Source organism: Neodiprion pinetum, chromosome 5 (assembly GCF_021155775.2).
Source record: "Neodiprion pinetum isolate iyNeoPine1 chromosome 5, iyNeoPine1.2, whole genome shotgun sequence".
Lineage (NCBI taxonomy): Eukaryota > Metazoa > Arthropoda > Insecta > Hymenoptera > Diprionidae > Neodiprion > Neodiprion pinetum.
The window spans coordinates 16311900-16339387 of NC_060236.1; the positions used below are offsets into that span (position 1 = coordinate 16311900).

The following is a 27488-nucleotide window of genomic DNA, read 5'->3' on the forward strand; positions in this document are numbered from 1 at the left end:
GTAACTTGCTTAGAATTAAAATTATAAGATTATTTACATTTATTTTTCTTAAAGGTTTTTTTTTTTTTTTTTTTTCTTACAGCTTATCGTATTTTTGAAATTTGGCAACCGTTCGAATTCATTCAATTGATTTTTTAACTAAAAACGTACTTAATAATTTTAAGAAAATGGATTTGATTTTGGGTCTCAAAGAATTTCCATAGTCGCATTATTCATTCAACTAACAATAAATACCTTGAAGTGGGTAAAAGGAAATAAAAAGAATAATTTGTTTCATTTGAATTGTTTTATTTGATGAAATAGCGCCAACTATTTCAGTCGATTCGATTACTATTTGCACATCCCTAACAAACACCGAAGGTATTTGTGATAGTTCATTGTTGCTTTTTGAAAGATGAACCGAAACTAATTGTGTTCATGTTTCTTCATCAGATTACGACTATTGGTCGTTACGGTATGTCTACGACAAGGTGCAAAATACCGTTAGGCATGTTTTACGGACACATGCTCGTACTACCGGGTGAAGATTATTCTGAATTAAACTCTTCCCAAGTTGCACACAGCAGTAGCACAGATGCGAATATGTACACGTCCATAGAAGCTCAGTGTAGCATTTTGTCCGCTCTTGCCGAAGACGTACAGTGCAGGTATTTTCATTTCTTTATTACTCAAATATCTTGAGTCGAACCGAGAAAATGATTTATTATGTGACTTACAGAGAAGAATTTGGTGAAAATGAAAGTAAGAAATTGTTCGAAGTTTCACTTTTAAACTAATTTAAAAATCTTAGTCATTCTTATCAACTATTTAGTCTAACACAAAGTCAATCGTTACCCAGGTTCAGCTTGGCAACAGAACGATTGAAGAGTCTTTTAGACCCTCTGTTATGCACAGAAACGCCAAATGTTGTTCACATGCAAAATTATTTGCATCAGAGTAAACCTTGGAATGAAAATATTGAACAGTCGTCAACAAAGATTTTGTCCACGTATCAGGTAAACAACGAAAGTCTGTAGGTTTTATCAAAGTTCAACATAATGATACAAACTGAAACGATATGTTTTTTCTTTAGGAGTGTATGACCTTTCAACACCAACTAAATATCGTGCGAGGCGTTTGGCGACGACTCGAATCCTGGAGAGGATCTCAAGATACGCCTGTACTTTCTTTGGGTAGCGCACCCACCGATAAACTTAAAGTTCTTGGAGAAACTTTACTCGACATTCTTCTCTACACCGTTTATGAAATCGGTCCTGTGCCTAGCGTGAGTATAAAGTACGACGTATTATGTCGTTTTTGCATTGTCTTAGAATAACTATATTCGAAAATTCAAAGAAAAGCTTCTTCTTCTTCTTTTTCCTTTTTTTATTAAATAATTATATATGGGGAATTTTTTTTGTGCAACCAGACACGGTTTCAAGGTACAAGTTTCGATTTGCCAACTTTTTTTTTCACTTAGCTCTATCTATCGTAAGAAACAGCTATGATTTGTTCTAAATATTTATCTCCATTTGTTCTTCGATTACGGTTCAATTTTAAAAATGAATTTTAATTCGAAAACAAAAACAGATATTGGCAAGAGCCAGTACAGGTTTTTTCATCGTAAATCATAGATTCTTTAGAAAGATATGGGGAAATTATTTCTCTTCAAAATCGCTGACTTTTTGGAATTTTGAATAAAAAAATTGGTTCTCATAACTGTTACGGGATAGAGGGAAGGTATTGACGAGCGGCTGTTGATATGTCTCTAAGGTAAGTGTACCAATTATTGACACGCTTAGATCCAATTATTGGCTTGTTTATTTTCCGTAATTATAAATTGACGGCACAAATTGTGAATTTCTCGATGACTAAAACCAATTGGTAGAGGGTTAAACACTACAAATTTTTTTTTTTTATAATTTTAGAACTAAGGATCGAATAGATTCAACCAAAAAAAGTCAATAACTGGAACAGTGTCAATAACTGATACACTTACCTTATACGCAACCGAGATATCGTTTCGGGTACCATTGCGTCCAATCTCGTTGCTGCTCTCGAGTCGGGGAATAAAGGAACGAGTAAGAATTGATATAAGAAAGGCTTATAATTGAATGTACGAATCCTTCATTGGAATAGTGAAGAATTCAAATGTTTAGTTCAACAAAGCGGATTGATTGAGTGTTGGAATTGGAGTTTATCGTTTCTTGTTTGAACGATGGAATGGGAGTTGACTTGTTGGAAATGGATTAAACTTAGCATGTATTTGATGGTAGTTGGAAAAGAATTGGCTTGGGAGAAACAGTATGGGTGTAGGAAAGGTGCACAAATTCAGAATAGTGGGAATTAGAATTAGCGGAGTAAGAGCGATAACGAGTGGTGTGAGGCTGCATGGAAATAGGATGAAAACTACAACGAGACTACATGGAATGTGAAAGAGTTAGCGAATAGAGGCAATAGGTGGTTAAAGAAGATGGGGAAGATGTGTGATGGTTCATCGGACGTAACATCAAAATGAAATTTTCACAAATTCGCCATAAAATTTTTGGTTTAGATTCCAAAACATTGATGATTCTAAGGAAGTTTGTAATCATTCAAAAAGTTGAAACAGGAAAAATTGGCAACTGAAAAGAAAAATCGGCTTAAAAATTTCGATGTATAGGTAGAATGAAACATAAAACAATGAAGCAAATCGAAACTTCTGTCTTAAAAAAAAAGGATACCCCAAATACCATAAATAATGTTGAAAAATAATATTAAAAACATAATGTATGCGATAATTTGTTTCATTCAACATTGAAATGCGATTCCTTGCACAAAATGATATTAACGTCCTCTTCATGTGACTCGAAGTCGTGTTAATAACACGATGGCATAAGATTCCTTCATTTGTTACAGATTCCTATAACACTTTGCGACGTATTTACACCATCAATCTGCGACAAGTTCTTCCATTCCATTTGTGTTGTAACTGCCGCGCCTAGGTTGCAACTTTATGCCGTGGCATTGTTGGCTCGTGTTGCGGGACACCAACCTTGGTGGGGCGACTTCCTGGCGAACACATTGATCAATTTGTACTCAGCGTCTTGCACTCACATATTTCCACAAGACAGGTCAGTGTGATACGATGCAGTTAGTCAGATTTTAGATGTTAGATAGTTTATTGTTATTGACACAAGCAATGTTAGTTGTGAAAATGACGCCAAATATCGTGTCAATGCTTATTGTCTTCCATATTTTATTGCAGCAATAATAACAGATGAAAAAAACTTTTTGATGCATTGTCGCCATGCTCGAAACATCTTAAAATTGGTCACCCTGTTAACCCGGATTAAGCATAGAACTGTAATGGTTCTCGACTAATTGTAAGATTTTTATTTTCATGATCAAATTACCAATTTCCAGGGTGTTCATACTGTTGACATTCCTTGGACGCAAGTCACTGATAGCAGGAGCCAACAAATCATCGGTAATAGACGCGATGGTTCGGACGTTGGGAAGGCTGTTAGCTCCCTTGTCTTATGCTCAAGGATTGAACACGAGTCGTTTGGATACAACCCTGATCGGTTGGGTTCTACTTTTTCTTTCAGTTTGTCTAGATACAACTGTGACCCAACCAGTTGCGCAGGAAGAAAATAATGAAAAATACAAAGATCAAGGTATTGCGCAGAAAAATTTCGAACCTCGACTGTTTCTGTTGTTTTTTGTGTCACTGAGATAATGTTACTTAAGATAAATAAAAACAATGAATGATTAAGAGGATTTCAAAATATTTCATCTTTTGTAGCTCTGTCTACGAGATGGGAATTCATTCAGGGAGAGTCGGCAATGCAACGGAAATTTGTTAATGCCAGTCGTTCGTCGGCCTCGCGAAGCTATCGCAGAAAACTACAAAAACGTTTAATGCATCATAAACAACAGCTCCAAAATCTCGAACAGGCCAAGAAAGCTTTAAACGCTTCAACGCAAGTACAAGTTAGTAATGATTTAATTTATTGAAATAGAAGTATTCCAATTCTTATTCATTTACGTTTGTGTACCGTGACAGCGTAATCTTGTTTTTCACATCTTTATTACTCTGATTTAACAACTGATAATGTGTAGAATAGCTTTCCTAGATCAGAATCAAAAAACCTAATACCATTTTTTCAATAGTCTTATTTGTCATCAGTATCATAAATGTTAATACCTAATTTAATTCGTCTGATTTCAATCTTCGTCGGTTCTGGTTCACGAACTTTTTAGACCCCACAAAATTCACCTACTTTTTCTGCAGTTCCTGAAATTCAGTGATAAAATGAATCGCTTTTGAACTCATCGCCATAATTCACCTTGGTGAAAATTGTCACAGAGAAGAAATAAAAATTCTACACGATGTGAAACATTTCTTAGTATAAATAAAGATTATGCATTTTCTGACTGTTGAATTTTTTTGCTGAGACTGATTGTTAAACACAAAGATTAATTATTTTCAGGCTTTGTCTGCTCTGTCGTCGCAGGCTGCATCTTTGTCTAGCAAACTTGAAGCGGCGTTCAAACAGCAGGAACACTTTTTTAAAAAAACCTTGAAACAGCATTCTGCAAAACATTGCAAGGATTTACTAAGCATCAGACGAAACGAATCTCAACATTTGTCTCGTAGTCCACGTTTGCAGCCCCAACCTTGCTCTAGGTAAGTTGAGCCCAAGTTTTTGGCATTTGTTTCTACCTAAAAACTAAGAACCAGTCGTTTTATTGAATTTTAAGATTAAATTTCTTACTCATATATGAAAGTAACGTATCATTTAAATCTACGGAAAATTCTTCACCATTCCTTTTTCTGTCGAGAGTACAAAAAATATAATACAATTATCCCGAAGTTGCTTTCCAGATTGGTAAACCAAAAGTTTTTTAACAGACTTTTTAATCGAACGATATCATTCTGGGTAGTCACAAGTTTAATTTTAGGATAAGTTTTTTCAATATTTGCGATTCGAAATTACATTTATCCGAAAACTCGGAAAGCACGGTTCATAAATTAGACGGGGCGGATTTACGCGATTGTTAAACTTTACTGAGAATCTGATATGCCTAGTGTTACAACATTAATGCTTCATATTTTTGATAATCGCAGTAAATCTGAGGGATTGGTAGAAGTAGAAGCTGAACCTACAGGGAATTTGTCACACACGCATTGTTTGCCAGTTGCCCGAAGCCTTGTGGCTCTTATACTGAATAATGCTGCCAATGTTGATATGTTTCTCTTGGCCTGCAAGGTGAGTATTCGGTTCAATTATGAGTATGAACAGATTCAGTTTGAAAAACTTGGAATAAATACGAGCAGGTTCACCATCCAATTCACAATTTAGGCTCAAAATTTCGATGTTTCTTCCTATTTTTATGCCTTTTGCAAATTTCAGACCTCTAGTTTTTACGGTTTATATAAAATAAATAAATCATTTTTGAGACTTTGAACCTATTGATTATCATATTCGAATTATTATTGTATACTTATTGTACAATAAAATATAATACAAGATGCTTTCGATGTAGAACAGACTGATCTTTTCAACTATGTAATCCATTTCGAACTGGATCCTCAGAACTCGTAAAAAAAAACATGTTTCTTTCAATGTTCCCCAACTTTTGTTTCGTATTTAATGTTTCTGCCTGTAAGCTCGCAGTTATATATTTTTTTTTTACATAAAAATATTGGTTTTTCTTTTTAGAAGTGAGCCACAATCAATTTTTTAAAGAGTAACATAATTTTTTTTTCTCGTCGAAACATCTTCACTTTATTAATATCTGTGGCTCTACAAACCGTATGATACTGTTACATGATCACTAACTTATGCTCGTATGTATTTTCGAACACGTGAATTAATTATGAATCGGTGGAACTTATCATTGATCCGACTCAAACACATGTAATTTAACAATTCGAACGGCTGCTAGAACATTCGAATGAATTCAGGTCGTTGCTAGATTAATCGTCTCTACGCGCCCGGCTATCAGTTTGGGTGAACTTATGACCGAGGAACAATTGTTCAAATTGGTTCGGCTGGGAACCGGCGCTTCAGATGCTGCGTGGGCGTCACATGCGGTTGCGTGCCTCTTGCAAGATTTGTTGGAAGGTATTTATTCTAGAAAGTAATCATCCTCTATTCAATCAAATATATGGCAGAGTAAAATTGGATGACTCTGAAAAAATATCAACTTTCGAGTTGTAAGCAGAGTTTGATATTTTATTGAATACAAAGTAAATTGATTGGAATCAGTACACAGGTCATTCAGTGGATCAAATCAGCGATCCAAAATGAATATCGAAAACTTTAATTCTTTCGCATAGCATCGGTTTTAAGTAGAAACGAATTAGAAATGTGATATTTACACAATAACACTCAAGTTTTATCGATGCAACACATGCAAAAAATGCATTATTAGTAACAAATAAGCTTGTGATAATACGTAAATTTCTCATAAAATTCGACTTTTATATGGTTTATAAAAAAAAAAAATATTGAATAATATTCAGACCAATACGTAACGTTCAGATATTTAAACATTGATCGCACAAGTTTAATTTCAACTAAATTCACGTTATATTACTTCAACACTTTTCTACATTTATTTTGTCCCGTTTTATTAGGTGGGAGACTATTTCCTAAAACAGCATCAGGGCACGAAGGAAGCCCGTCAGAAGAAAGTTTCGACTCTTCGTTAGCAGCTGAAGAAAACACCGCTGTAGAGGAAGACACGGCAGGTGCGGCCCAAGCGAGTTGTTCCGCAACTACATTCGGTAATGAAATTGGCGAGGCCGATGTCGATGGGGATGAAGACACGCAAGACAGCGTTGCCATCACTTCGGCCAGTGCCTCGACATCTAAATCCAATGGCTTTACGCTTCCCTCCTTATTCGAATCAGATGACAGCGAACTTGAAGATTTTCTAGATGACATTTTGGAGCGCGGAAGAAATTTACTTAAAAAAGGAAACGCGGTGTCTAAATTTCCTATTTCTGCTGGCTCAGGGTAAATGCAAAAAATCAACGCATTCCTCGACTAGTTTCAGGGTGGCAACTTGAAACCGGAAAACTTGAGAAACCAGGAAATGTAGTTCGGCACAAAGATGTCGTGGAATTTTTGCAAATAATTGAAGTTTTTTTTTAATTTTGGGAAACATGGCGTTCAATTCAATGAACAATGCGAACTCTCAATAATTTTTCAGCTATTACTAACAATTTAAACTAGCCGTTCATTAGGATGGTTCAGAAAATAAAGTTGTTTGTCGCTCTCACCCCTTCAAACGTTAGGGTTTGACAGAAAAAAAGATCCTCCCCAAAGATGAGTTTTCAGTCATCTAAAAATTACCGATTCTACTGAAAAATAAAAATCCCTGCTCTAGCTAGAGAGCTCATTTTTGGAAAGATCTATGGGAGTCACGTAAAAATCGGGGATATTTCTAATCCAAATTTAGTGGCCACCCTGACTCTTGATTACTTTTAATAAAATTTGAATTCAACTAAACTAATGAGAACAACAATTCAATTTTAGCAGCATTTCTCTGGCCGTTGATACGAGACTCGAATATGGTGTTGAAACAGGGGTCGAAATTGCTCTAAGGAGATTGTCAACTCTGGGTGCATGCAACTTACCGCTGAGTGTTAATGCGACAATCCAAGTACGTCTTATTCAACTCATTCGAACTTTGAATGAATAAGTCATAGAAGCGAGAAGCTTACAATATGAACATTCTGGCTTTTATACCATTATCTAATCCTCTACGAGAAAACAAAACGTTATTCAAACTATGAAAAAAGTTTCGCTTTCAACTTACATTGTCACTCAGCTTGCATTTGGCTCGACTAACTCGTCTTTACTACAACTTTACAACAGGTGCATTCGGAATCGAGTCGCTACACGCAGTCGGAAGCATTGAGAAATTCAGGCTGGACAGACAGAACTCAAGACAATTGGAACACGAATGATTCAGTTCCGTCTAGTCTGCATATGCTGACACGCTGTTTCGAAAAAATATTTACAGATTTGTACCTACAAGTAAGTGAAGTAAGAACGGGCAATTTTTTCATAGAAACAGAAGTACTATTTTTAAAAATTCGCGAATCGTACAGAATTACAGAAACGGTACAATGTAAAGGAATCTTTTTCAATGAATATTGCTCTTTGCTCGAAAGAAATAAAGTGCGTCCCGGCGGTTTTCGAAGTATCTTGAAATACTACTTCTATTCTGTAAATTTTTATAATTAGGTTTTTGTCTAATAATGCGTTGCTTCGTTTACATTACTTTTTTCTTACCCCTTTGATCGTACATCGATTTCTAAAAAATTGAAGGTGCTCAATTTTTTTTACCACTAAATCTAGCTCGTTCCGAAGTTATTACCGACGATTAAGGGACGACACCACTGTGACCCCCTGTTTTTTTTACATTTTTCAACAATTTTTTTTTGTGGGAAACGTAAGATATTCGAAAATTTTTTTTTTGCATTTTCTTTCTTGTTTATTAATTCTTCAAAAAACATTTTTTACTCATTTTTCACGCCGCATGGTGGCGCTGGGGAACCTCCCGCGTCAGGTGCTGTTGTCTCCGCAGTGGTTCGCGGCACGCAGAAAAACTCTCTTCAACGTCGGCTTAAAAAAAATACGCAGTGTTTTAGTTAATAATATGATATTTTGAAGTGTAGTACGTAGGGATTTGGAAAAAAATTGATTTTTAAAAAATAGGCACGCTTTTGAAATTAAAGAATGATTTTTGAGCAAAATTTCTCGTCGAAAATAGGCTATAACTTTTATTATTAATGAGATATCGAAAAAATCCTATATAGTACATTAGATAATGTATTTTCATTGATACAGTAAAAATTTGAAGTCGATCGGATAAAAATTCCTCGAGTTTTGCTGCGGGCTGCACTCAAAAAAGTGGTTTCAAGAAAAACGCGTTCAAAGTTTTAGGTTTGTTAATTTGTCCCACTCTGGAGGCAAAAAAATCGTTGATATTGCAACTGATATCGCGGTATTAGTGTTCAATGATGGCTTGAGAAGCCTCATGAAAGTTTTGGAGATGTTGGGGATAATCATCGGCCCAAATTGTTTCAACTTTCGCGTTGAGACCGACGCAGCGCGGAGCGCTGCACCGCTCCACAAAATATTCAATATCTATGAAAATAATTATTTTTTCGACCTGGGTCTAACGGCATCTTAATCTTAAAAGTATTGTACATTTTTTTAAATGGTTTTCAAAATTTCGATTTTTTGAAACCATCACAGTGGTGTTGTCCCTTAAGGTTGAAATTTTTCTGCCATACTACTTAATTCCTCCTTTTTTATTCATTCATAAAACTAAATCCAGCTATTAAAAAATGTTGCCAATTTTAAGAAAATATGACAAACCGAATCAAAACGATTCTCTTTAAATGCTCTTGATTGAACATAAATGGCGTTGTTATATAATTGGTAAAACTTTTATTGAAAAATTGATTGGAATAGGAATATCCTGGAGGACATTGACGTGAAACTTGTATTGTTTTATCTTCTGTGCAATGTCAAGCATGGATATGATTTTACTTAATTTATTTTCAAACAGAATATGGGTACAAGTTTGCAACTTGTACTGCAATTATGGTTGACCTTGAATTTGGACGGTGTTTCCGAACCGTCAAGCAATTCAAGCCTGTTCGATCCTTCTTTACTGCCAGCGATACCTCTAAGCTCTGCAGCGATTTCGGGCCTGATATCTGCGCTATCTTGGTAATTATTACAAATTAATATTTCAGAAATTTTCCTAAGACAACAGATTTTTCTCAACGAAACTCCAGTTGCTGATCATGATTTCGATTTTTTTTTTTCTCCTCAGAAAATCAAATTGAAGCTTAGATACAATTTCCGAAAATTATGCTTCAAATACTAACGTTTTTATGACTTGCCAAACATGATACTTTGGGTTAAAAATTTTTGAATTAGATCTATGCTTCCTTATTCAAAAGCTTCAAGATTCCTGCCAATAACTCAAAAGCCACAGTATTCGTTTTTAAAATAATACCCGTCCCGTTATAAATAGAACTTCTCATCCGTTGAATATAGTGTATGTGAATCTCTTCGAGAGATATTGTATCCACATTTTGATCAACCGATTATTATTTTAACCTTTTTGCAGGCATCCAGGAGTATCGCTCCGTGTTTGGTGTCTCGCTCTGCAATGTTTGACTCTCGCGAGTAATCAACCTCTAAAAACAACCACGGAAAGTATAGATGTAACAAACAGCAGCCAACCGCTCGACGGTCTCGTCGGCGGCATGGCCAGTTGCATTATAAAAGAACCGAACATCGGCCCCATGCTGCTGCGCCTTTTCTCAGGCAATGGGCTGAACGTTGACACTATGGATAAGCAGTATGTAATGGTAAATATGTACATTTTAAATGACGACTATTTCGTCGATTACAAGATGGTCACTTTTCTGTTGAAAGATCCAGGAAACCAGGAAATGTTAGGAAATTTTAGCTAATACTTGCAGTTCTCCATGTAAATTTCGCGTAAATATGATGTTTGATGCGATTTGCTAAATGTTTTGACTATTAATAAAAGTTTAAACTTATTGTTTGGAGATTTGATCGCTCGTTACCCTCGCTCAAATTTTTTTTACATTATTATTCATTCCCTGTGCTCGCTCCGTTTTTAGTATTTTGCATGACAGTGAAGTATTTTCTATTAAGGCATTGGTTTTCCATTCATCACTTACGATGATTACAGTGATTATGTTTTTTTGATCAACTAAAATACCAAATAGAAAATACAACTTTCTTGGCTCGTAAAGAACTTATTGATGGACAAATTCAGCTCTAGTTCATTAAAATCAGTCAAACTATGTGATTTTATTATTCTCAAAATAATTGCACAATGGGGCCTTTTCAAATTCATCGATCATTGTGTTATTATAACTAAAATTTATGATTTTCTGATTTTTTCTGCAATAAGGGAGTATTATATTAACTAAACTTAACTTGATTACCTTCAGTTACATTTTCAAACCTTTGTTGTATCATATTTCTGTTATTACAGCTCACGATCTTTAATTTCTCTTATTACTAAACCAGAATCAAGAAACACAGAAAAATTTTCACCGAATGTGATTATATTCAATTCCAAATGCAAGATGTCACAGAAAAAGTTTAATTTCGGTTCAGAAAAACATGGAAAAGTTGAACAATGTTTAAAGCCGAACAAGTGGCCACCTTCCAATGAATATAAAAATCTTTAGTTAAATCATTCCTACTAATATTTTCCATTTATCTCTATTATTATCAGGCGGGACCAACCGTCTGTCAAGCATTGCAAGATTTCTTGGTGAGGCTTGAAATGCGATGTGATGTTATATCGCCCAGCAGTTCATTAGGCAACGCTTTGAAAGAACTTTTGCTTTGGGTTGTTTATCAACTCGTACAACCCGGAGGGGCTCTAGTTGCACGTCGAGGTCCACTAGATGCTCAATGCAAACTCATCACTTCTCTCATCAATCTCAACTTCGCCAATACGGACCTGGGAACTGCGATGAGCATTTCGGAATGTGTCGGCGTCTTGGTATCCTCTTACGTCAGGGGTTCTGGTGGTCAGTGAAATTTTTTAACGAAATTAGTTTCATCGCATTATATTTACAAGGTTGTTATACAACTTGAAAAATCCGGTATTTTCAGGAAATTTCATTAAAAAAGTCATGGAATATCGTGAATAATGTGGCACATTTTTTTTTTTATTTTTTCCATAAAAGGGAACATATACTTTACCTATTCTTACCTACATAAAATGACTACTCGTACCGTTGTCTAAAAGTCCGGATTTCTCAACATTTTCTACAATATTTATGGATTGATTTTTTCAAGTGAAACTAGGATGATACCAAATTCGAATTCGTACATGAAAATTGTGGGTAACGTATAATTTAACCAAGATTGGTTTGAAATGTTCAATCCACGTATTTGTAACGTAATTATTGTTCGCTTTTACGTGATATTTTTTGATTATTCTTAAAATGGTTTGATGGCAATTTTGATATTTAGTCTTTAACATTGATTAAACAATGACAGCGAATAATAATTTCCCACAGTTATCTTTACCACTGTCTGTTTCATCTCGTGTCAACTACAGATTTCATTCTGATGGGCTTCAAAATAATCCTGAAAAGTAATGATTTCGTTTATTATGCCTAAATACTCTGGAAGCAGTCGGAAAACGTTCGGGTTAAACAAACGTAACGATCCTAATTTTATCACCTTTTTCATTATTTCTTGAAAATAGTTGGAGCACAATGCGGCGGTGCTGTTGATAACGGCAGTCAGTCCGGAGGATTCGGAGGCTTGTTCGCGTGCGTTCTTGGTGGAGATTCGAGGCAAGGTCGGCCGGCATCTTGGGACACTTTAGTCGTTGCACTTATCAAATTAGTCTGCAAACTTATTCAAACGCCTCTTCCCAACGTAAGTAAAAAACGCCAATTGCATTTTTGTACACAAAGTTGAAGTTATTTATTAACTCAATTATTCATTTGTTCTATCAAGAAAAAAATGTACACAGTACCAAAACCATTAATTTCTAAAATTGAGACTACCTTAAACTAAATATTCAAATTATCATGCTTGTCATGCATTATAATCAAATATATAGCTTTTTTTTGCTCACACATCATACTCTAAATGTATTATATTATACATTATATCTATAGAGTGTAGAAACTTGCGTTTTCATATGCCAAAATAGAAGAGGCGATACTCAGTCATCATACGTTATTCTTGATTCATTCTTGCAACTGATATTGTCCGCATTTTTTCGAATTCAATAAGATTTCAGACCTTTAGTTCTTTCCAGCACTAATACCTGACACTCTTGCAACTTTCTTCATTATTCTAGTAATGGAATTAAATTTATGTCAATCCATTTTTCTGTAAATCAGGCCAGACCGACCAGACAAGAAAGTGCATCAGATATGGAGATGGGTGAAGCGACACCAAGATGTAGTTCAAACAGCAGCGTTGAACAGGAAAACTTGAACACCTCTCAGACGGATGAGAGCAAAGTTGCCGAACAGCAAACCTCTTATAGAATTCATCAGCCTAACACTGCCAAACGCGTTCCATGTGTCGCCGATACCGGTAAATATTTCTTCGACCTGATTTTATTGTTGCTATTACTTAACCTCCATCAATATAGTTTCTAAAAATTTGCAATGTAAAATATTTACATTTATTTATTTGTTTGTTTTCAAATAGTTCATTAAAAGTTGAATTTAGTCATTCCAGACGTCATTTAAATAAAAAATGATGTGTTTTATGATCGACTTTACCCGCATTACTTTATAATTAATTTTAAGAACATGATGTTCTTTACAGTATTGCAGCACGAACCGACAATGATGAGGCTTTTGGGCGCTCTTGGCCATAGCACAGGATCTTCTTTGGCTATGCTGCTGGGGGAAGGTGCTGGAGCAACTACGGAATTAGGGGATCCTTCGTCGATTCCTGATGCTACTTTCCAACTACTATCCACACTTACCAGAAAATCCAGTAGCCCTTCACTGGTTCTGAATCCGCTTTATCAGTATCTTGCGTCATGTGAGTATTCACAAGATGTCAGGTGTCATCAAAGTTTTCTGTCTTTGGATTCAATGTATCAAATTCAAGTCACAAGCATAGAAATTACTAAAACGATATCAGAAATAAAATTTTGTATGCAATTTGATACGAGTGAAATGAACGAACAGGAATCGCATTTGGTATTTATCCAGTATCACGTATGTTGCTTCTGAGATTATTACGTAGATCATTTAATTATGTTATAAGTAGCAGATTGAAAAAGTGGGTAAATTGGGAATTTATATCTCGACAACCAACTATTCAATTCGATTGGGATTTGTTTAAGTCAAAATTATGCTGATTGAGCTTTGTTTATACATTTTTTCTATTAGAATCTACTAAGAGAAAGCATTGTTATTGATAATAACGTTAATTTTGCTTGCTGGCATATTTTGTTGTACGCCAATATATTGAAAACTGCTCAATCAATTCAATTCAAATTTGGAGACAGTGTCTTTCGTTAGGCTGTCCTCTTTTCCATGAACCGAACTTTCGTTAAATATTTTGTTTTACTAAAGTGGTTACCGTTTGAAGTTGAAATTCGGTTTTTCGTAAGCAATTTATAACTTTTTTCATTCAGTTGATATAAAAATTTTTATTTATTATTGAAACATACAGAAAAAAAATTTCCCAAGCTACATGAATTTCGTATTTACAACGCATCATATGAACTGAAAATGGCAATCATATCCTAATAAAATTTAGGACTCTTTATGTATTAAAGAGATTTAATGATCACATAAAAGTAATAACTATTATTACGTAGAGTTAGGCTGTGTAGAAAAAGAAAAAAATTGAACTTAGAAAGCAACTCGGGACAAAAATATGATGACTAAATAAATTACACAAAAAGTAGGATTGTGGCAAAGAGAATAAACTATCCAAGAATACTGACTCCAAATTCATGTAAATGAGTTGAAGAAATATCCCAAAATTCAGTCACCTTTTCTTAATTTTTGTAATGTTGCAACTCGTTTAAACAGCGTGCGGACAAATCGAAGGAGAGCGACAATTGGGCGTAATGCAGTTATCAGAGCCCCTGCTCTGGTACATATTAAGGGTGCTCGACAACGAGGCATCTTTGGCGGTATTCACCAGTATGGGAGGTGTAAAAGTGCTGTGCAACAATTTGGTAAAAGCAAGCAGCAGCAGTAGCGGCAGTAATTCAGCATCACCTGGCGTGATCGCACTTGTCATGCAGCATCTTTCAAACTCGCCACATTTTGCCCATGTCGCCGCGAGCAATAAAAAGTCACCTAACTCTCTGGAATCTTATGAGGATGGATTACTAAATTTTGCACCACTCGGAACGATATCTTGGTCAAATCCTACTGCCCAACCTGCCGATGTTCTAATTCAGAGTGCTGCTCCGCACAAAAGAGCCAGAACAGCTGCATGGTCCTATCATTTTTATCCTGACGAAGCTTGGGTCGATTTGACTGTCACATTACCTTGTGCGATTCTGCTCAGAGAAGTTGAGCTGCAACCTCATCTCACAGCACTGGCCAGTGAGTGTTTAACCCTTTGAGTCACCCATCATTGTGCCGAGTCAACTTTTATAACAAGACCAGCTGCCCGTTGCAGCTTCGCCCGCATCCAAATTTAATATGATAAAATGAAAATTCTATTCAGATAAAAAAATCTTGCTTACAGTTAAGAATATTTGAATGAAGGTTGATAATAACTGACTCAATCTAGAACCAAATCTAACCTAACCTCTATGTTTAAGAGCTGAGTCGGCGTTTGCTTAAGTATATAATCCCGTTCTGATTTGGCTTACAAATATCGTTACTTCTCCAAAACTTCATCTGGTTGTAATGAAATATATCTGTTCAAACCTGAACAGACGTGGCCATCCCCCGGACACTGGCGGCTATCCTACTATGAAAATATCGTCACGTAATGTCGCCAGCGTAGTCGCTCATGCATACCTATTGGGCATTCCACGTCAAACCAACCCCTTATTCGCCTGATCCTCTGGGATTTCGATGATTAATAGATGTTTTGGTTCGTTCAGGTCAAAAATGAAACCTCTAATTTTTCAACATTTTTCTGCCATTATGGAAAAGTGTGGCAACCCAAAATGAAGATGGACATTTTGAAAATTGATGAAACTTTTTTGCGAAATCAAGGACTCAAAAACACATCTTTTCATCATGATTCGAAAATGGGCTGAAAATGGTAAGAAAGATTTTTTTTTTTTAATCTGTTGCTTCTGAAAAAAATATTTTTTCCTAATTTTAAACGGTGGTTCTGCATAGTAAAAAATAAATTATAAAGAAACGTTGCCTTGGTGAAATTAGATTTTCGTTTTAATTCAAGAGTAAAACTGTGAAAACGATATTCTATTCGAAGAAAAATAGGAAAAACTCAATCAAGATGCTTCAATATGCAATGATGCATCAATGAAATACATTAGTTATTCAGGGAAATGACGTAATTGTTATCATATTTCAATATTCTTTTCATAGATTTGTTTATTTCAAAGAAAACTAGTGAATAATACAGATATCTTTGACGTAAGTCATTAGGCATTGTCAAATTGATTTTTTTCATATTTAAGACAGCAAAGGAGCTTTATGATTGGGCTAAAAATCTTGCGAATATTGCTGTTCAATATTCAAATGGTGAATTTTATAACAATGAGTTACCAACGATTGAAAAACTTTTTTAAATATTAGTAAAGAAAAAAATTGCAACAAGCACAATGCCTTATCCCCAAAGTAGATGGTACCGTAGTTGTTAAACAATATTTGTCTTCCTCTTCGAGTAAAATATATCGAATCCTTTCACAATAAAAATAATCAATATAAGTGTGTTTTATTGAATTAAAACTATATAACAGGTTATTCTTAGGTATATTATTCACTCGTTTTCTTTGAAATAAACAATTCTATGATAAGAATATTGAAATATAATAACAATTACGTAATTTTTTTGCTTAACTAATACATTTTAGTGAAGGTTCCTGTTGATTGAGCATCGTTTTCGTCGTTTTACACTTCAACCAAAAAGAAAATCTAATTTTACCAAGACGAAGTTTCATTTTATTTAATTTTCTACCATGAAGAACCACCATTTAAAATTAGTGAATTTTTTTTTTTCAATGTACAAACATTAAAAAAAACAAAAGGTTTCAGCATTTTCATCTCATTTTCGAATCACGACGAAAAGATGTGTTTTCGAGGTTTGGATGTTTCCTAAAAAATGTCATCGATTTTCAAAATGTCCATCTTCATTTTTGTCACACTTTTTCATAATGGCGGAAAATTTTTAAAAAAATAGAGGTTTCATTTTTGACCCAAACCAACCGAAAATCCATTAGTTTTCAAAATCCCAGAGGGTCAGGCTAATGAAGGGTTGGTTTGACGTGGAATGCCCCCTATACATCTACGTGGCTTGACTACCAGCGCCATTAACGGCTGGCGACATTTCAACGACCACCAGAATTACTTTGTGTGAGGGGGGTGGTTGTACCTACTCGGAGAAAAAAAAAAAAATCAAAATCGGTTCAATCGTTCTGGAAACTGTGAAATACGGTCATTTGTTGTAAAGACTCGCCCGCCACCTATTGTAAAATGGTTGTACTAATTCACAAACCTTCGCAATGCTAAAGGAACGCATACGGGACTAACAAGGAAACATCCATTTCTAAAATTCAGAAATTTTCGTGGATGAATGGTACAGCAATGTTTACGGGGTAAACAGACAGACAGACATTGGTTTTTTTAAAAATACATATATTATATCGTATATGATAGTATTCTAAGGTTTTTGGGGTCACTAGTTACGAATCTGAATTCAAAGTTCAAACATTGAAGATGGCGGATGAAAATTTCAAATTTTATCGAAATCAGTAGAAAAACTATGCGGGGGTTTTCGAGGCCGCTGTTTGGATTCGCTCCACTGAATTTTTTTAATCTGATTTGAGATTCGTAATCAGCAACCCAAAAACCGCTGAAAGAGTTTTTTCTCCTGATTCCATCTAATTTGAAATTTCCTTTCGCCATCTTGGATTTTTAAACTCTGATTACAGATTCGTAATCAGCCACCACAAAAACTTATAATTTATGCAAAACATGTACAGTGAAACCTCTCAATAGCGGACATCTTCGGGACTAAAAATATTGTCCGTTATTGAGGAGTGTCCGCTATTCTGAACAATATTAACGTGTAAATTGTGTTTGTGGAGAGGTTAGACTGTCCGTTGTGAACAGGAATCCGTTGTAGGAGCTGTTCGTTTATAGAAGTTTCACTGTATATATGTAGACTGGTGACTTTCTCGAAAATGAATTATTCCTTCAATTTTAACGATTCTTTTTTTAATCAATTTGCTTCTAACACTATGACTCAAACAGTTAATAAAATTTATCTGTCATCATTGACTTGCGTATTTCACATAGAATCGAATTGTAGTACCTAGAAATTTTTTTACCATTATTTTTCCGAATTTAAGATCCGTTTAGTTGCTACGTGAGCAGGGATACGTGGGCGACAAGGTGTCTAGTGCCACGGAATTTCTATAAGACTGGGAAATTTAACGCAATTTGAAAAAGTAGAATTCTTTACATTTTTTCTATTAATTAATTAAACTTGAGCTTTTGTCAATTTGATGAGGAATGTAAAATTTTTCGAATTAAATCGATGACTAGGTATAATTTTCTTTCACTCAAAAACATTTACGACATTGTATTTTCTACTCTAGTCAAATTAAATTAAGTTTGATAAACATGGATTATTTCAACTTACAATAAATATACTATGCGTATAATTCAATGAATTTGGATCAGAAAAGTGCCATTGTTTTTTTGAGCAGAGTTAAAATATGCTATGAACCGGAAAATGTCAGGGAATTGGATCGCCAATTGACGCTAGACACCCTGAATCTGCCTCTCTAAGTTTCCTTTATTCTACCTGCCCCAGCAACGACTGAAACTTTTAATCAAATATTTCACAGCTTGCCCATCTGCGGTCGCTTTGGAAATATCGAGGGAAGGAAATTCAACTTTAACTCCTGTGTGTCCACCAATGCCTACAGCTGGGCTGACATTCATAAGATTAACCTTATCGCAACCAGAAGTGGCAACAGCGGTCTTGGTGAGACTCTACAAGCCGCGAGATTCTACCAACATTGGATTGAGTCAGATACGATTATTGGGAACAACTGCTTTTGGTGAAGTAAAAACAACCACTGAGGCCATAGACGAGGAACAGCTAACAAAAACTAGGTAAATTGTCAAAACAACGTTGTCCTATGTTCATTTTTCTGATTAATAGTGAACTTATTAATACGGTAGGCATGTGGCTGGAAAACCTGGGAATCCGGGAAATGTCAAGGAATTTTATATTTGTTATGATGAATATTAGCAAATGCCGTTCTTCGTGGGAAATTTCGCAATATATGATGTTCAATGCGATTTATGAATTTACAAACTAGTACTAGTCATTTTAACTAATTTTTCATCATCTTTAACGCTCGCTATACTCGCTCGATTGTCAATGTTCATTACTAAGAAGACGATGATAGAATTAACAACGATATATAAATATATCCTACAGATCAAAACTTTATGTTCATCAGTACTTACAACTCTCTGTTTTTAAGTACTGAACCATTCAATTACGACGTGTTTGAAAACATATCAAAAGTGTAGCACAATTCGATACATAGAAGTGAAAGAAATTAGGGAAAAAGCGTTATTTTGGTCAGGGAAAGCGAAAAAAGCCAAAATCCAAATTAAGTGTTCAAACTGGTGTAACGATTGATTGTGTCATGTTTACTCAAAAATGAAATAATCCTCTTACAGCTTAGGCTGGCTTCGACTAGTACATCAGTGCCTCTCAGTCAGCATGTCGAACAGCAGTTTAGCAGAGAATGTACTAAACTCAGCAGCGTCGGTCGAAGGATTAATGGAGGCCTGCTGTAATCTGCTGCTACTTCCAGCTCCGTCTCTGTTCACTCCCAATTTAGAAAGAGTTCTTCTACAGTTGGGTCTTCACTCCCGAGATCTCGGCTTACGCCTAATCAATTTCTTACTGAATAACAGATCGACTGTCCTACTTCAAGGTAATAATATTATCTCTTTGATATATTACGATAAATCAACTGCATCCTCTTTTATTCTAGTAAAATCGGTATCATTAAAGTAACGGTTCATTATTGTTTGCATTACACGAAAATCTGATACAGGTAACTATTTAATATAATTATAGTCATCATTACTAAATTTTACTGGCTATCGCAATATTAAGTCTGTTTGGTAGGCTACATTTTCTCAGTTAATTCAAGTCTTAAGATCAATTTATCGTCGTACTAACATGAAATAATCGCAACAGTTACAAGAAAATATACTAACAGAGAATATAAACAAATGTGAATAGTAACGCAGACCAAATTTTCTGGTTACAGCTGCAAAAGTAATTGTCATGTTGTACTCATAACGATATTTTTTGGGTGTATAGTAAAAAAATGTAATACATAAAGGCTGCATATTAATCGCAACTTTAAAATTACTCTCTATATTACACAAACTTGAACCGCTGACTATACTTTAACACCATACTCCAAATCATAAATTTACCGAATATCGTTGATATTTATACCCATGAAAGATTTTTATTTTTGCCGATCTGTAGCAGCTGGAAATCAACAAATATCAACGGTTCAATTGGTAGTGGAATTATTGCAACAACTGTGCTGTGTCCAAGATGAGGGAACCGAAGCAAGAATTTTGGCAGTGCTTTCTTGGCTCTACAATTCGGCGACCAACGCGGTCACAAGGTTCAACACCAGTGCTAACCCAGCCTCACCATCAGCCGTATATGTTCATTCTATTTCTGCTATCATATGGAAAGCTCACAAACGAAACGATCTCAATTATGATCTGCAAAGTTTGTTGACTAACGAGTTATTCAAGTAAGAATTTTTTATTCATTCGTTGTCGAATATCAGTTATAACACTTTTTGTTACCAACTAAATGTGGCGGCTATAAGCAGGGTGGCCACCCGTCTGGAAAACCGGGAAAACCGGGAAATGTCAGGGAATTTTGTATGTCAGGGAAAAGTCAGGGAAATGTCAGGAAATTTTTTGGTTGGTCAGGGACTTTTTACAGAACTCACGGATTTCAAAAGCTTTGTCCATAAAATTGAGATGCTATCACCGCATCGTCACAATTTTTCTTCTCTTCTTATCGACGATTATAAGCTTAGTTGCTGATTGTCACATGAATTCAGTAGTACGAGCAGACATCGGTTTGATTTATCTATGGCCGTCACTGCGTGTGGAGACGCAAGTTCACCGACGCCTAATAGTCTAGAAAAAACGAAGCCTCAGATTTTTGGCAATAACTCAAAAAGTAAAAGCGCTAGCGAAAATTTTAAAAAGATTCTTAAGGGATCGTCTCAGTGTGACCCTCCGAAAAATCACTGATTTTCGCGAATTTTTTTTTTAATGTTCAAATAAACTAATCGGTCCGGTTTTCTTTTTCATAAATAAATACGTTTATGAAGAATACAAAATGATTTTTTTAAAGTTTATTTATTGAGTGCATCATTGTTGTATAAATTGTTGTAATCTCACGTGAAAAAAAAAGGTGCTGCACGGTTTCCACGATGACGGCCGCAATTTTGATCTCAAAAAAAAATTTCAAAAAGATTATTGATCTGTAGGAAAGTCGCTATCGCGCTATGGAGGGGTTTTTTTTTTTCAAATTTGACAAAATGGCGGCGGTTTGAACAAAAAGTGTCGAATGTGGCCCTTTTTTTCGACAGTTTTTCGTAAAAAAAATAGGAAGTTTTCAAAAAAAAAAAAAAAGCTTCCATAGCGCGATAAAGAATGACGTTTAAAATATTCTCCCGAAATTGGAACTAGATATCTTTAAAACTCTTCCTTTGAGAGTGGAAACCGTTTTGAAAAACACCATTCTGAGAAAAACGCGTTTAAAGATTGAAGTTGGAAAAGTTTATATAAATCGTTTACTTACGATCAATCGGCGATGCCAGGTCTTGATTTTTTTCTTAGGGGTTTCTCTCGTACGTCTATCCGTGGTGGATGTCAAAAACGAACTGAAATGCTTGGACAGTTTATTCTGCAAGGTTATAGAACCTAAGCACCTTAGTACTCGCGCAGGTAGAAAACCCGTTCCCTTTCTACAAGAAACGCTGTAGCGACCGTAATAATTTGAATTTCGATTTAAAAATTTGAGAGAATGTTTAGAACAGTGCATACTATACGATAATGCAAAAAAAAAAAAACAATTTTTCGAAAATTTCACACTGAGACGATCCCTTAAAGAGGAGGAAATTTCCAATAAAAAAGTACAAGCACCCGGAATTCCATCTTCAGTATCAGTAATTTTAATTGAACGCTGAACATAGGGCTGTGCGCAACTGTTACGGCATAGACGCGCCGCGTCTAGACAGTACATCGCCTAAAATAATTGTTTTGCTGTATTAAATATCAATTTAAAAATTTGGATAAATTGTGGTGTATTCTTAACGCTTGAAAGAAAAATGTCCCGTTGGAAAAAAATTTTTAAGTATATTTTTCAAAAAGTAACACATTCGTTAATTAGTCATAATTCTTCGAACCTCGATTTTCATTGCAAACAGCATAAATGTTCAAATAATAGCTCTAAAAATATTTCGCTTCTTGGAGCCCCTTCTTAAATATATACTTAACAAGACCAAGCAAATGGAAATTTTCATTTTTTGTCAACTTTCAAAAATCATAATGAACGGAATGAACAACTTTTAAAAACTTTTATAACTTTAATATATTTGGCCATACTTTACCTAGGTTACTATAGTTTTTAGTGATTTCTGCACAAATTGTGCATCACAATGTTAGGGAAAAATAATGATTTTAGTCAGGGAAAACCGGGAAATGTCAGGGAATTCCGTGAGCGGAATTGAGTGGCCACCCTGATAAGTCATTTTTAGGATAATCAAAAGCTGATATGATTACATTAAGATCCAATGTTACTCGTTTCTTTTTGCAATACATATAAGCGATTTTCATGGGCTAAATTCAAGGTTATTTGAGTTTAGTTACAGGTGAATTTATACTTCAACAGCTCGTGCTGTCATTTTGTTTCACGTGAAATAACATTTCATTTCGAACTAGCTTTGAAGATTAGTTTAGGGCGCAAATTAAGTTTCAAGTGTGTCAAACAGCTGCCATTTTGATTTTTCACTCAAGTTTAAATCTACCTGACGAATACCGTAAATAAAGAACGACTTCCTCGATTATGCGCCAAATATTTTTCTCAAAGAATTAGTATTTTTTATTTTCATATTATATTTGATAAAGACCTTTTAATTTCTGTTAATTTAATCCTCTATCTATTTTTCAGTGCCCTATACGAATGGAGCTTGACACTCGGAACATATTCAGCATTAAAACAAGCGATCGACGCCGCGATTTGCGCTCTCTGCTATGTGAGACCGACGCTGTTCCCGCTCTTGCTTCAGAGAGTCAGGATATTGGTTCCCAATCTAGCCACAGATCATTCTGCTTCTATATCTGACGATCGCAAGGAAAGCGAAGGGCAAACTGACGACAGGAAGAGTGAAAACGACGCCGAAGAGTGGTACTGCAGATTGGTATTACCTGATTGCAAAAGGCTGCACCTTACCGAAGGCCAGCTACTCACTGTTGCTGCGGCTGCTCGATCACCGCAGGTTACTCAGCAGCTCATAGACTCAGGTCTTCCAGCTCTTCTGACTGCCTCCATAGCAGGTAAGCAAAGGCATTCGAGTTTACAATGAGTAAATATTTTCGTAATCTTAAGTTCGTAACGATAGTATCAAGAAATGTAAACGTTGAAAATTCAGTTAATTTGTTTAGAAATACATTTTACTTCAGTAGCCGAATTGTTTGCCTGGATATTTGTTACGTCAACAGAGTATATAACTGGAAATTCATGATCTTTGAGAAAGATATAGAACGATAATGATTAATGATCAATATATTATCTTATAAGTGGAATAATTTTTATCTTATTAATGCTACACTATAATGCTTAAAATTTAAAATGTGTCAGATATTCACCAACTTATGTCATACTTTGGAGACGAGTATTACAGATCAGTTGTTCGGTTATAATTAGACGTATTTTTTAAAAATTATTATTATATGTCAAACATTTAACTGTCTTAACGTCATTCGTTTGAAATTATTACAGAATTCTGTACCATGGAAAAACAGAAACAAGGACTAGCTCCTGATGTAAGATATTGTACAGGCATTATGGGTAATCAAAGCTTGACGGACAATGACAAAGCTGGCGAATCATCCCATCAAACCAATAACAATTCAGGTAAGATAAATACTGTTATGATAAAATTACATCGAAGGTAAAAAAATATTTTTCGCCTTTGAGGAAATTACTCAATCTATCTGTATCTAAGTTCAAAGTCTTGTAATATAAATAAGAATGCTTATGTAGTTGAACTAATTTTTAAAGATCTTGATTATTAATTGCTGTTTTATATCGATATTATCGATATTTATCACTTTATGCATATTTCTGAAATGATTCTGTGCATTTTTAAGTAAACAACAACAAACACTAATTCGTTTCATGTGATTTCAGACGGATTGTGTATGACAGAACCCGAGAGTATATCAATGGTATTGGAGTTTTTGTCACTCCTTTGTTCAGAGGGTAGAATGCGCGATTGGTTGGGACGAGAGGGTAGAAATTTTTGGCTACCGCTTTTGTCACTACTCAGTAATCGTCCCATTCAAAATCCTTCCATCTGTTTGTCCAGGTTTGTACAGTCAGATAATAAGTCGTGCGAAATAGTATGATCAATGATGGGTAACGATTCTCAATAATTTTTGTGTTTCTCTTCAGCTATTGAAAATTAATTTTTTTTTTTTCCTTTTGTTCCAAAACTAACATTTAAATATGGCAGTCAATTGTTTAGCTGCTACTTCGATGATTGATTTCTTGTAGTTGTAGTATTTCACAGGTTATTTTTTAGCATCCTATTTGCAGGTGTTCGGAAACCAATGTCTCTTATTCTGGCTTGGAAAGTGCTATGATCAAGTTCCTATCTCGATGCTGTTGGTGTCACCCGGTGAATCAGAAACTACTCGCTGAGGTGTTAACTGATGTTATTTTACAGCAAAGAACACCGCCAAGTAAGTTTCTGTCACACTAAATCGCCACCAACTGCTCTAAATATCTACTTCAATACACCAGTTCATAAGAATCGTCGCTTGTCGATCGAACAAAATAATGATATATACGGAAAACTTCCAACTATTGAACCAACAACTTACTCTGTTCTATGCATTTAATGTTGTCAATTTTACAGGCATGAGATATTTGCATGGAATATCAGGATTTACACGCCGTTTGATTCTTCAATTACTGTTGGAGGGCGAAAAAGTTTCGGTCGCTATTAGTTCCGAAGTACCGATGAAGGTCGCCATGACTGATGCTAAGCACAACATGCCGTCTATGCCTCCACACCCGGCGCACCCACTCGGTCATTATCATCAGCTGCTTTATCTTCCTACTCGAGCAACTGTAGCTGATATTCTACAGCAAGTATCGGGTAAGAACTGATTTTTATTTCATTCAAAGAACACAGAATATTGTGAATTTGGATGTTCGTTTAATTCTGTTTATTTTTCCTTTAGTTGTCTGTCATGTTTAGACAGTTGAAAAAGTTGGTGAAGTTTGGAAATTGGTACCTCAATAGACGTTTATTCAATTTTACTAGGGTTTGTTTTATTTAAAAGGTTGTAGATGTTTACACATTTTTTTTGGTGTCGTTGAAATCGATCAATGAGAAGCATTGTTAACGATAATGTCAACCATTTTGCTCTATGTCATGTGTTGCGGTGCCTTCGATATCTTGAAAACGGCTCAACCGATTTACTTCGAATTTTGAGACGATATTCTTGGATAGTTTATGCTCTTTGCCTTCAACGGAATTTCTTTTTACGTTATTTGGTAACAAAATGGCAGTCGTTTGTAGCTTAAATCCAATTCTTCGTGCAAAATTTATTACTGTTTTCAGTCAGTGAACATAGAAAATATGATAATTTTCAAAAAACGAAACCTTGGAATTTAACCAAAGAGGTTAAATTGTCCAAAAATACTGTATCCAAATTTTAAGTAAATTGATTGTGCCATTTTTCGGAGATCGTGAAAACCACGAAATATGTCAACGAACGAAATGTTCGACGTTATTCAATTAGAAATAATAACACTTCCCGTTGATTGATTCAAACGAACCAAAATATATTCACAAAGCTGGATATACATACCTACTCTTGCATAAAACAAATCCGAATCGAATCGGATAATTAACTGTCAAGATATTTTTTCTTGAAATGTACTTACTTTTACAGCCGTCTAATCATATACATACATTACTAATATGTGATTACATTTGGATAACTTGATTGAATCAGGAACTTGGCTCCCTTCGCTGCTTCCGTCATCTTGCAAGGGAACTGAAACCAACGCATCTGGCACAAGTCGTACCCGTGAATTATGGGAATCTGGACTAGCTTTAGTTGCAGATTCGCTCAGCGTTGCTGCTGGAAATACAGCCAAAGATAAACGAGCCAAAGAAGTATCGAACAGAACTCAGACGCGCGGTCCTATCCTGAGAATTCGATCAAAGCCTGGTATAACTTTTTGCTGTTACTATATCTTCACAGTTGTTTATTTGCAATTTCCCATGCTCTTTGCTGATGTGTATTTTTCTTTCTCATTTTTCATCATATTCAGATGATGAATTGAATATCGAATTTTACAAATTTTGCATGCATTTCTCACACACATCCTCCATGCATTTTGATTATCTACAGACGGAACTCCGATGGCGGGAAAAAGTTCTTCTAACAGCCTTCATGGAGGTTCGCCAAACACTGCGAACCAACAGTTTTTAACTCACATATCTCATCCAGACGTGCCGTTGCCGCCGCAACTTACCGTTGCTCAATTGTTGGCAATAGCAGGAGATAGTGGGACATCTCTCTCCGAGCCTTGTCTTTACCTATCCTTACGCCAATGCACTAAAGAATCTAAAGGTACAGTGACAAAACCATTTTCAATGTTTTCTAATCTTTCATTAAAGAGTGTTAAATGTACCTCAATGATTGAAGTTACCAACTATAACGTAACTAGGCATTTCTAGCAAAATTCGTTATTTTGCAACAAGGGAGGTTCCAGTCCAGAGGCCCGAAAATGTGCGTAATTTCATGATTTTTTTTTTGAGAGTACATACGTATTTCTTTAAAAAAACTTTTGTGGCATTTATTTGTCTATATTTTAAAAAGTTTACAAAATTTTTTCGAGTAAAAATAATACAAAATGGCAGCTCCAGCCCTCACTGACGACGGTCGTGCGCGGCGGTGGACAGTGTGCGCGGGGCACTCTACAGCCCTGCCAAGTGATCCGAAACGAAAAAACCAAAAAAAATCTTAAAGTAGATGAAATTTGGGGGGCCTTATGAATTTCCGATTTTTAAAAAACCCTTTTTAGAAAAAATGGGGACCCTTTGAAAAAAAAACACCTTTTTTGCCTCTTTTTATTTGTTTTAACGTCAAAAAAAAAAATACTAAACATTTTTTTTTTGACAAAAAACGCTTCCTAAAGGCCCCCTAAATTGAATAAGCTTTAATTTGAGCCGCCAAACGTCGAAATCGGTGTAGTCGTTGAAGCGGAATCGCGCCCCACGCGCAAAAAAAGGTGTTTCGAGAAAAACACGTTTAAAGTTTGACGAAGAAAAAATCGTGTATAATTATTTTTTTTTTGACACTTACATCTAATCAGCTATTCCCGCACCATACAGGATTCCTTCCTCATCTTCAAAAAGCATGTTTTGCTGAACTTTGGTACTGACTTTGTCAATTCTGGCCTTTTTCG

The 27488-nt window shown here is 35.3% G+C and overlaps 1 protein-coding gene across 7 annotated transcripts in view; it reads left to right on the plus strand.

The window, feature by feature from the left end:
- The window catches only part of Bruce (BIR repeat containing ubiquitin-conjugating enzyme), a 64454-nt gene that overhangs the window by 25540 nt on the left and 11426 nt on the right, over nucleotides 1-27488 (plus strand). For 4 of the 7 annotated variants that reach the window (XR_011177166.1, XM_046629659.2, XM_046629664.2 and 1 more), the window contains 29 exons: nucleotides 433-647; nucleotides 839-995; nucleotides 1073-1264; nucleotides 2878-3092; nucleotides 3385-3638; nucleotides 3767-3954; nucleotides 4455-4651; nucleotides 5093-5234; nucleotides 5933-6092; nucleotides 6608-6989; nucleotides 7512-7638; nucleotides 7854-8015; nucleotides 9559-9722; nucleotides 10129-10372; nucleotides 11278-11578; nucleotides 12265-12440; nucleotides 12914-13112; nucleotides 13350-13571; nucleotides 14576-15100; nucleotides 18550-18820; nucleotides 19400-19659; nucleotides 20229-20508; nucleotides 22947-23332; nucleotides 23778-23912; nucleotides 24189-24366; nucleotides 24597-24742; nucleotides 24919-25161; nucleotides 26027-26245; nucleotides 26429-26650. Coding sequence is in view for 6 of the 7 variants with exons in the window: in XM_046629659.2 (XP_046485615.1) it covers nucleotides 433-647; nucleotides 839-995; nucleotides 1073-1264; nucleotides 2878-3092; nucleotides 3385-3638; nucleotides 3767-3954; nucleotides 4455-4651; nucleotides 5093-5234; nucleotides 5933-6092; nucleotides 6608-6989; nucleotides 7512-7638; nucleotides 7854-8015; nucleotides 9559-9722; nucleotides 10129-10372; nucleotides 11278-11578; nucleotides 12265-12440; nucleotides 12914-13112; nucleotides 13350-13571; nucleotides 14576-15100; nucleotides 18550-18820; nucleotides 19400-19659; nucleotides 20229-20508; nucleotides 22947-23332; nucleotides 23778-23912; nucleotides 24189-24366; nucleotides 24597-24742; nucleotides 24919-25161; nucleotides 26027-26245; nucleotides 26429-26650 (6562 nt within the window). In the remaining variant the exon portion in view is untranslated. The remainder of the gene's footprint in view (nucleotides 1-432; nucleotides 648-838; nucleotides 996-1072; nucleotides 1265-2877; nucleotides 3093-3384; nucleotides 3639-3766; nucleotides 3955-4454; nucleotides 4652-5092; nucleotides 5235-5932; nucleotides 6093-6607; nucleotides 6990-7511; nucleotides 7639-7853; nucleotides 8016-9558; nucleotides 9723-10128; nucleotides 10373-11277; nucleotides 11579-12264; nucleotides 12441-12913; nucleotides 13113-13349; nucleotides 13572-14575; nucleotides 15101-18549; nucleotides 18821-19399; nucleotides 19660-20228; nucleotides 20509-22946; nucleotides 23333-23777; nucleotides 23913-24188; nucleotides 24367-24596; nucleotides 24743-24918; nucleotides 25162-26026; nucleotides 26246-26428; nucleotides 26651-27488) is intronic. The other 3 variants (XM_046629660.2, XM_046629665.2, XM_046629661.2) reach the window with 2 other exon arrangements.